Source organism: Cebus imitator, unplaced genomic scaffold, assembly GCF_001604975.1.
Source record: "Cebus imitator isolate Cc_AM_T3 unplaced genomic scaffold, Cebus_imitator-1.0 Scaffold339, whole genome shotgun sequence".
NCBI lineage: Eukaryota > Metazoa > Chordata > Mammalia > Primates > Cebidae > Cebus > Cebus imitator.
In genome coordinates this window covers 736,467-747,158 of record NW_016107654.1, presented here as the reverse complement: position 1 = coordinate 747,158, position 10,692 = coordinate 736,467, and the positions used below count along the sequence as shown (strand labels likewise).

The 10,692-nt window shown below is 51.9% G+C and overlaps 2 protein-coding genes across 5 annotated transcripts in view; one reads left to right on the top strand and one right to left on the bottom strand.

The window, feature by feature from the left end:
• Positions 1 to 10,692, top strand: part of C8G (complement C8 gamma chain) — a 618,926-nt gene that overhangs the window by 507,886 nt on the left and 100,348 nt on the right. The window lies entirely within an intron of this gene.
• Positions 1 to 10,692, bottom strand: part of PNPLA7 (patatin like phospholipase domain containing 7) — a 71,688-nt gene that overhangs the window by 7,748 nt on the left and 53,248 nt on the right. For all 4 annotated transcript variants that reach the window (XM_017505458.2, XM_017505460.2, XM_017505461.2 and 1 more), the window contains 5 exons: positions 10,517 to 10,580; positions 9,882 to 10,050; positions 8,628 to 8,810; positions 7,565 to 7,683; positions 280 to 436 (listed from right to left, as the gene is read on the bottom strand). In XM_017505458.2, the coding sequence (XP_017360947.1) occupies positions 280 to 436; positions 7,565 to 7,683; positions 8,628 to 8,810; positions 9,882 to 10,050; positions 10,517 to 10,580 (692 nt within the window). The remainder of the gene's footprint in view (positions 1 to 279; positions 437 to 7,564; positions 7,684 to 8,627; positions 8,811 to 9,881; positions 10,051 to 10,516; positions 10,581 to 10,692) is intronic.

Here is a 10,692-nt window from a genome sequence, read left to right as displayed (position 1 = left end):
GACCTGGATCACACCACCCCCACCACCAACCTCCACCATCTCAACCTGATCACACCACCCCCACCACCAACCTCCACCATCTCGGACCTGGATCGGACCACCCCCACCATCAACCTTCGTCTGCGCCTTCTCTGTGCTGCCCCTTTGCCTCAGAGGATAGCCTCCTTGAAGGCAAGGCCCTGCAGAGCTACATGAAGAAGCCAATGGCCCCAGTGTCCCTCAGGCACCAGCACGGACCTGGAGGCCTTGTTCTACCGAGGGCGGTGGGTGCCTGCTTACCTCAGCCCACTGCTTGGCCCGGATCCGCATCTGGCTGTAGTTCCGCTCCTCAGAGTACAGGGCACCCATGAAGGCCCCGATGGACGTGCCTCCCACCATGTCCACGGGGATGCCACACTCTGCCAAGGCCTTGAGAACGCCCACCTGGGCACAGCCTCTGCACCAGCCAGGGACATAGAGCGACGAGTGAGCACCAGGCCCAGGCTGTGCCCTGCAGAGACCTCAGAGGCGGCCACCTGCGACCATCTGCTCATCCTTAGTTCCCAGCTCCTCCAAGCAGAGACGCTGACTCAGAAAGGGACTTCAGGTGCAATCTGAGCTCATGCCTATAATCTTAGCACTTTGGGAGGCCAAGGCAGGCAGATCACTTGAGGCTAAGAGTTCGAGGCCAGCCTGGCCAACAGGGCGAAACCCCGTCTCTACTAAAAATACAAACATTAGCTGGGCATGGTGGTAGGCACCCACAATCCCATCTACTCAGGAGGCTGAGGCAGAAGAATCACTTGAACCTGGGAGAGGGAGGTTGCAGTGAGTCAAGATCGTACCACTGCACTCTAGCCTGTGTGACAGAGTGAGACTCTGTCTCAAAATACATAAAATCTCTCTTTCTGGAGGTACTGAGGGACTGTGAGGCTGGGATGGGGAAGAGGATGTCCTGAGAGGTGACTGGCATTGGCCTTTTCTACCCACAAACACGGCTGCCTCCAGCAAGGTGTCTGAGAGGCGGTGGGAGAGCTGGAGTTGAGGGGCCCTGGAAGGGAGGAGCATCATGGGGGGCACCACCCCAGGAGTCAGGTAAGCTGGATGTAGACCAGCACCCATGAGACCGGGGAGCACCCCTGAGACCAGGGAGCACCCCGAGACCAGGCAGCCAGCGCCCAGGGCTGCAAATCACCGCTGCCGCTTTCACACCGAACATACACTACTCAACCAAAGGTTACCAGTCATATGAGGAGAAAAGCCTCATACAGGCTCTTCTTTTGGCGTCATAGTGAAAAGAAAAAACAGACAATAAAAGTGGACCCAGAGTGCACCCAGGTAAGAGACACAGGCTTTTACTGTGACCAGGCTTAAAGTGTGCAAGCAGCCGAGGAGACAGGGGAAGACCACCCAGCCCTCAGGAGGGAACTCGGACATGAGCCACAGCAGGGAGGGTCCTGCAGACACCTGCTATGGTTTGGCTGTGTCCGCCACCCAAACATGTTGAATTTTAATCCTCAGTATTGGAGGAGGGACCTGGTGGGAGGTAACTGGATCATGGAGGCAGATTTGAGGTGGGAAAGCTGTTTGAGCGTGGGAAGTCAAGGCCACACTGAGCTGAGGTCGCAGCACTGCACTCCAGCCTGGACTGCAGTGAGCCCTGTCTAAAACAAGTTCTGGAAATGGACAGGGGTAGTGTTTGCACAACACTGTAACAGCGTTGCACAATTAATTATATTAATATCATTAATGTATTAATACTTAATTGAATACTCAACAACAGTTAAAATGGTAAATTTTATGTTGTATGTATTTTAACATAATAAAAAAGAACCATATGTAATACTGCTGCAAAATATTAAATACTCAGGTATAAGCCTTAAAAACAGTTCAAAGAATTAAAAACGAGAGTGTTAATTCTGGCATAAAACCAAATGGAAATTCTAGAAGTGAAAAATATAATAACAAATGAAAAACTCAGTGAGTGGGCTTCACAGCAGAACAGAACAGCTGAAGAAAGAAATGGTAAAATGTAAGATGGGTCAAAAGAAAATATTCATTGAATCATGAAGCATCAAAAGAATAGAATATGTAAAATATTGTTTTACAAAATATGTAAAGGAGATACGGAAGCATGGGCTCTGGCAGCAAACTCTCATTTATGTGCGATCCGAGCCGCAGAAAGCAGACGGGAGGGAAGCCGTATCTGAAGAGACGGGGTGGCATTTTTTAGAACTGATGACAGACATCAAGCCTCAGAATCAGGAAGCATTATAAATCCTAAGCATAAATCAAAAGAAAGCCATTCCCATGTTGTCAAAAACCCAAGAAAAAAAAAAAAAAAAACAAAACTTTAAGCCAGCCTGAGAAAATAAAAGACACATCACCTTCACTTTTCTATCCTCTGAGTGGTTGTGAGAGACAGCATATATTTACTCTCTGTTTCTTTAGAGACAATGATGTCTGCTTGTCTAAATGTTAGGGAAAAAAAATAATCTAAATGAAAGAGAGTAAAATTAAGCAAATAACAAAGATAAAAGCAGATCTTAAAGAGCCAAAAACCAAACATACGATAGAGAAGATGGACAAAGATGAAAGCTGGCAGTGGACGGGCCAATTCAGTGGGTAGTCCTGGTGAGACCGATCAAGGACATGAAAGAGAGAAAGTGCCAAGAAACGAAGGCACAGGGATGAAGACGGGAACATCGGTGCAGACACTTTAGTGAAAAACACTGAACAACTTCATGCCATAAATAGAAAAATTCAGATAAAATGGGCACAATTTTAGAAAAACATAACTCACCAAAATACTGTAAGAAACAGAACATCTGAGTAGTACTGGAACTCAGCACAGATTAAAGAAATTTAATCTTTTATTTATTTCTTATTTTTATTTTTAGACAAGGTCTCACTCCCACCCAGGCTGGAGTGCAGTGGCGTGATCACAGCTCACTGCAGCCTCAGCCTCCTGGGTTCAAGTGATTCCCCTCTTGCCTTAGCCTCCCAAGTAGCTGGGACCACAGGCACACACCATCTTTTCATTTTTGTAGAAAAGAGCTAATCTTTTCATTTTTTGTAGAGACAGAGTCTCACTATGTTGTCCACAATGGTCTGGAACTCCTTGGCTCAAAAAATCCTCCCTCCTTGGCCTCCCAAAGTGCTCGGATTATAGGTGTGAGCCACCATGCCTGGCCTCTTGGAAGGTTTTATGTAAAATTTGTCTTATTTATTCCTTATATGCTTCATAAAATTCACTGGTGAAACCATCTGGGCATGAAATCTTCTTTGTTGGGATCTGAAAGTTGCAGATTCCATTTCTGGCTGGGATCAGCGGCTCACACCTGTAATTCCAGCAGTGAGCTGTGATACCACTGTACTCCAGCCTGGGCAGCAGCAGGAGACCCCGTCTCAAAAAATAAATAAATAAAAAGTAAAAATGAAAAAAGTGTTTTAAGCCTTCCAGATAATAGGAAAAGATGAACTTCCCATTTCTACTTATGAAGCCAGCAAACAAATCTTCATACCAAAACCCAGTAAACACATTTCAAAAAGGGACAATTTCAGTCCGGTCTTGAGTACTCAGGTCTTACTCAGGTTTGAATAGAATCTAGCAATTATAAACAGGATAACTTTAACACCATGACCAAATGGGTCTATCCCAGGAATACAATATTAGTTTTAATTTGAAAATCAATGTAATTAATGCATTAACAGATTAAAGAGAAAATACAATCATCATGATAGAGTCACAAAGACAACCATTCATGACGAAAACTCAGGAAACTGAGAATGAAAAGGAACTTCCTCAGTCTGACCAAGGGCAGCCACAAAAAGCCGACGGACAAGATCACACTCAGTGGTGGGCTGAACACCTGCTCCCACGCCTGGGAACGAGGCTTGGGTGTCCACACCCACCATGTCTAACCACACTGCTCTGGTAGTTCTGACCAGCGCAATAAGGGAAAAAAAAGAAATAAGCTGGGCACAGTGGCTCATGCCTGTAATCCCAGCACTTTGGAAGGTCGAGGCAGGTGGATCACAAGGTCAGGAGTTCAGGACCAACCTGGACAAGATGGTGAAACCCCATCTCTACTAAAAATACAAAAATTAGTCGGGCAAGGTGCGGGGGTGGGGGGCGCCTGTAATCCCAGCTACTCGGGAGGGTGCTGCAGAGAATTGCTTGAACCCAAGAGGCGGAGGTTGCAGTGCGCTGAGATCATGCCACTGCACTCCAGCCTGGGCCACAGAGCGAGACACTGTCTCAAAACAAACAAACAAAAAATTGGTTATAACCATTTTGTTTGTAATAACCAAAACCAGAAAACCAACTAAGGGTCCATCAACAGGAAGGAGAAAGTAAAGTGTGGTGTATCGTGGACGGCTACGTGGCAACGCCACCACCCCCAGACATGTTATGGCGCGGTGCATAGTGGCAAACCTAAGCGAGCATGGGAGGCACAAGCAAGCCCGCGATTAGCGTCCTCAGAGGAGTGCAAGGCTGCGCTGGAGGATCACCAGGAGTGCTGTGGGAAACGCACTCAGACATCAGAGACACATCAGCAGAAAAGGTAAACTGTAAGATGCATTCGAGAAAAAAATCTTCCAGAAAGTGGAACAAAAAGACAGAGATGAAGAATAGGTGAGAGAAAAGACTAAAAATTAGAAGATCCATCTAAGACGCCCCAAATCTGACCATCAGAGGCTCCAGGAAGGCTGGGCACGGTGGCTCATGCCTGTAATCCCAGCACTTTGGGAGGCTGAGGCCGGAGGATCCTTTGAGCCCAGGAGTTTGAGATTAGCCCAGCAACATGGTGAAACCACGTCTCTCCAAAAAAAAGAAAAGAGAAAAACAACTTAGCTAGGTGTGCTGGCCTGCGCCTTTCGTTCCAGCTACTCTGGAGGCTGAGGTGGGAGAATTGCTGGAGCCCAGGAATTTCAGGCTGCAGAGAGCTATGATGCACCACTGCACTCCAGCCTGGGTGACAGAGTGAGACCCTGTTTTTTTTTTGTTTTTTTTTTAAAAAAAAGCTCCAGGAAGAGAGAACACAGAAAAGAGAGAGGTGTAAATATTTTTTATTTAGAAAAGTTAAAAATTCCCAGAGTTGAAGTCTGTGAGTTTCCAAATTTGAAAGGACCCACTGGGAATCCAGTGTCAATGGATGCAAAGGGAGCCACATGCAGGCACGTCATCATGCGCCTTCAGAATACCAGGAATACAGAGTCTCAGGCTAGGCACAGTGGCTCACGCCTGTAATCTCAACACTCTGGGAGGCTAAGTGGGGAGGATTGCTTGAAGCCGGGAGTTGAGGCTACAGTGAGCTTACGATTGCCAGGCTGCACTCCAACCTGGGCAACAAAGCGAAACCCTGTTTATTTTTATTTTTTATTTTTTTTAAGAGAGATAATCTCCTACAAGTTTCCAGAAGAAAAAACAGGCCTTGTGAATAAAAATAGCACTACATTTCTCAACAGCAATACAAAAATCTAAAAAGACAATGGAACCATGCCTTAAAATTCTCAGGGAAAATTATTTCCATCTAGAATTCTATACCTAGCCAAACTATCATTCAAGTATGGAAACAGAGTGAGGACATTTGCTGATATGCATGGTTTTAAAATGTTTACTTCCCCAAGCATCTTCTCCTAAGGAAATTTCTAGAGTATATTCCACCAAAATGAGGAATAAGCCAATAAAGAAGACATGAAATTGCAGGAAATGGAACTGAACGCAGGAGAGAAACAAAGGTAGTTTCCAGGATGATGGTGATGGAAAATTCCAGCGCAACATCTCAGCAGCATGTCAGAAAGCAACTAGTAGAAATAAGAGGAGGCTAGAGGGCTTTAGGGAGGATGACTCCTGAAAACTGAACAGAGATGAGTAGTATGTCCAAGCATACTGAGAGGAGGTTAATTCTTGCCTCAGTGTCTTTGGGTTAATTAATGATACCCAGAAAGATGAACAAATGTAACAATTATCAACGCCAAGGAAGACACTTCAATCATCGTATACAACAGGCTGTGACTTGGCTGTGAGTGACACCCGTGCTGCTGTCATAACATAGACAGTGAATGCTGGCTAACCAGTGATGGCACCACACTGGGATTTTGAGTGAAAAGGAGGGAGACAGATGCATAGATAGATGAGTGATTGATTGATAGTTAGAAATAGACTCTGACTGCATGTGTTCAAGGGGGTTAAGAAGTCAACAATCTAAACCTAAGAAAACCAAAAACTTAGTAGAATAGGAATATGATTTAGAAATACAGACAAGCAGACAGCCCAAAACACTGGAAGCATTTATTTCTAGGATAACTCTGCACGCGGTGCTGGAGGGAGGGCAAAGGACTGCAGTTATGTGCCTTACAGAACCGTATGGCTTCTAATTATGACCTTGATCAAAGCTACGTTGTCATTAGCAATGCTTCTGGTCTGACCTGCACGCCAGGTCTGGGTCTGGGTTCAACTGCCCCAAGCCCCTGCACTGTCCCAGGCTCACAGAAAGAGACCTGGGCCCTGTCCCCAGCCTGGCAATCTCAGGCAAGCCATCTGACTGTTCTAGGCCAACTTTCACAACTTTCAAGAGGAAGTGCGGCACCAGTGAGGTGGAAAGTCCCTTAGACACAGGATACGGTGGGCACTTTATCACCTGGACCAGGCCCAGGGGCTGATAGGGCCCTGCCCTGGGGCCAGCAGAAGCAGCCTCGAGGCCCTGGGGCTACCTCCGAACTCTTCCCTAGGTGGTGGTGCTGGCACCCCATGGGAGATAGGAGGGGCTGCCGGAGAGGCCCCACCCCAGCAGGGCAGCCCCAGCCTGGACCCCTGCCCAGGTTCCTTTGGGGGCAGCGGTAGGAGGCTCCGCCCTGCCCCTGATGCACAGCTGGCTCAGGAGAGGGGCACACACCTGCCCCACCCTCCTCGTGGCTCCAGGGTTCCATCTCTGTTCCAAGCGTGTTTATTCAAGTTCAGGAGAAGGTGGTCTGCTGACAACGCAGCGTAAGAATTGTCTGGGTTAAAAATCCCTTAAGGAACTAAGTTTGGGCAGAACAGATCATTCTTTATCAAGTGTGTGTTAGAGTGAAGGAAACTCACCAGACGCCAGGCAAGCCGGGCAAAGGGAAGAGCAGAGGTTTCAGAAGAGGAGACGACACGGCCAACAAGCAACCACTTCCAAGCAAAGGGTCGAAACGAGAGGTGCCTCTTTCTACTGCACTGGTCATGATAAAACCAGGGCCGCGCGGGAGTCGGTGGGCATACCACTGCACTGGGGTCTGCGGGGCCTGGTCATGATAAAACCAGGGCCGCACGGGAGTCGGTGGGCATACCACTGCACTGGGTCTGCGGGGCCTGGTCATGATAAAACCAGGGCCGCGCGGGAGTCGGTGGGCATACCACTGCACTGGGTCTGCGGGGCCTGCTCAGAGGATGGGCTGGGGTGGAGGCTGGGTCTGGACAGACAGCCCGAGGGTCTCCTTGTCTTCAGTTGACACTGCCCTCAGCTTGGCACCCAGCACCTCCCAGCACCTGAGGGGGCGGCTGGCACCACACACACAACCGTAAGGAGTGCGTGGGAAGTGGGGGACTCACCTTGCTCCCCCTCCTCCAAGCACCAGGGCGATGGCGTTGCCCGTCAGCACCCTCGCCAGGCGGGAGAAGTCTGAGTGCCGGTCTGGGGACCGCTGGAAGATGCGCTTGTACATCTCCACCTGGGAAGAGCCGTGAGGCAGGGCGGTGCAGGGCCCCACCTTCAGCCCAGACCTCACATTCTGACTTCACTGGGAGGAGTTTCCTCCACTTCTGACCCAAACTGACCCCAAATCCTCTCCAGCACGCAGCAGGCCCTGGCTGATAGGACTGGCCGGCACCTCAGAGCTTGGGCCGGGCCCCAGAGACAGCTCGGCTACTGGGGGGAGGACGCTGGCAGAGGGCACGTGGGCCACCGAGTAGGCCCAGGTGGGGGCCAGAGAGCACCCTTAGAGCTGTCCTCACGGGAGTCCCCCAATTCTGCAGCAGATGGTGCTTTCAGGGCAGGGGTTCCTGGGCAGAGCTGGGGGCTGTGAAGCACGAGCCTCACCCTCAGGCCCCAGGGCTGCCTGAGGACACCAGAATAAAAAGTCTCAGGATCTTCTGTCCAAAGGAGGGAACAGTGCTGGTCTGAGGACATGCCGATGAGCCTCAGCCCTGAGCACCCCTGACATGAGGCCCACCCTCCAAGGTTAACTGCCCTTACCCTGATGTCAGGCCAATTCTCCAGGGTTCACTGAGCACCCCCCAATGTGAGGCAAATCCCCTAAAGTTAACAAAGCCCCCCCCCAAATGTCAGGCCCAACCCCCAGGGTTCACTGAGTCCCCCTGATCCAGGCCCATCCCCCAGGGTTCACTGAGCCCCTCAGCCCCTGATGGCCACCCTGTGCCTGCACCCCACCCTGCTGGCTGCCTCCTAGCTGCAGGGGGGGTCACCTTGCCATGGACACAAGAGGCCCAAAGGGCAAGACGAAGGAGACCTGAGTCAGGGTCAAGTTCACAAGCACAGGAAGGGCCCAGGGAGCGCAGGTGTCAGGAAATCAGGGGGGGAATGTGAAGAGCACTTCGGACCTTCGAGGAAATAAACCAGGAGCTGCAGGCAGGCAGCCTCGCTCTCCCGCCTCACCAGCTTGGGCAGACTCCTCCTGGAGAAGACGCGGCGCGGGCAGCAGAGGTGCAGGTGGCCAGAGCACCAGCTCCGCATGTTGAGCCACTCCACGGTGCGGGCAGGCGCCGGCCCCTCCTCCCTGTGCAGCAGGATCAGCTGCTTCTGGGCACGCACAGCTGTGCTCTCCAGCATCTGCTCCAGCTGAAAGGCAGAGCCCATGTGTCCGTGAGCGGAGGGCCAGCACAGTGGGCCCGAGGGCAGGACCCTGGAAGCAGCTCCTGGGTTCTGCAAAGCAACTTGGCTGTGGCCTGGTCTGTTTTGGGGCTGCTGAAACCCTGGGTCAGCTCGCCATGTGCCAGGCAAGGTCAGCACAGCAGGATGGAGCACCTCCTCCTTCTGTTTCTCTGACAAGGCCTCATAAACACATGCAGCAACCTTTTCAAATGAGGTGTTTTGCAAACAAACCCTCACAGGGGAGCATCACTCACTGCAGAACAGGAACATACATCAGAGAGGAGGAATTTTTAGCTGCCCCAGGATTAGCCCAGGCAGGCTTGTGATGAGAACAGAGCAGGGAGCAGAGGAGGGAGGAAGTGCAGACTGGAGGCAGGAAGCTGGAGAGTGGAACAGGACTGGGCGGCTGTGAGCCGAGGCCTCGTCTGCGGCAACGGCCAGGCAGAACGTCCGTGAGCAATCAGGTCAGCCACCTGGTGCCATCTGGGAACCTGCAGGCACAGCCCAGGCCAGGGGCCCTGCCGGCCGGCGTCCTAAAGGGCCTGCACGAGGCTGTTCCCTTGGCTGAGGATGCAGGGGCAGAGGGTGAGGCACTCACAAGAGGAAAACTAAGAAGCCAGAAAAAGCAGTGCGGGGAACCGGAACGCTGAAACCTAAGTGCTAAGGAGAAAGGCCAACTTCAGACGGCGTAAAATAGGGCACCGTTTATGTAAAGCGTTGGGCCTGGAGAGAGTGCTTCCTGCACACGCTGACAGAGTGCGAAAGGCGGCCAGAGGCTCCAACTTCACAAGACGCCGCGTGGGGCACCTGCCCCACTCCGCGGTAGAGCCGCCAGGGGGCACCTGCCCCACTCCGTGGTAGAGCCGCCAGGGGTCACATCGTGACGTGTTTTTAAAACATGGGTGGCAGGTATCTGGGTTTTAGCCCTTATTATGTGTCCTTTTGTGAATTCGTGCAATATTTTACTACAAGGAAAAGAGAAACAGAAGGTTCTGAAGAGAGGGCGCCCCCAGCCCCACTGGCCCTCCCCACGCTCACCTCACCCACTGTGGGCTCCTGGTCTCCCAGGCCCACGATGAGGATGCAGTCTGCCTGGCGCACACAGCGCTGGGTCCAGGGTGTGAGCGTGCCATCTGCCTGGTAGAGCACGATCCTGTGGGTGTCCTCCTGCTGCCCCAGCCAGCTGGACAGCCGGTATTCATGGACACTGCAGGCCACAGAGGGAGTGCCTCACTGTCCCACAGGGTCCCGGCACTCTCTTAGCACGTGACCCCCGTGGAAAGAGGCAGCAGAGGCCGGAACCAGCTGCTGCCCCTTCAGCTCCCTGCACAGCATTTCCTGCCATCCCTAGTTTGCAACAAGTCACTCAGGGCCTGGGCTGCAGTTAAGCCCAGAGACTGGGGCTCGCTGCGGGGCAGGCGGGGGAAGGTGACACCTGCGGCTGCCCAGGCAGGAAGGCAGTGTTGGGGTCCCCTGAGAGGCCTAACAGTGCCCAGCATGTCAGCGCTGCCCAGTGTGTCCAGTGAAGGGATTCACGTCATCAGCCCTCACACCAAAGCATGCTGGACGAGGAGCACGCTGTCGTGCGGATGTTGGGCATGGACACAGTGAGGACACACCTCAGGGCCGCATGGGGCCAGCTGCGAGGAGGGAGCTGGGGCCGGGGTACGCACCTGTCCAGGGCAGCGGGGCCGAGGCGTTGTTTTATGTTGTCACTGGTCAGCAGCAGGGTCGGGCCTGAAAACACCACCACCAGTAATGGAACCCACCCAGGCAACCCAGCTCCAAGGCCAAGAGTCCACTCCCCGTCCCCAGGTATAAGCAAGGCAGTGAGAGTCCACTCCCCGTC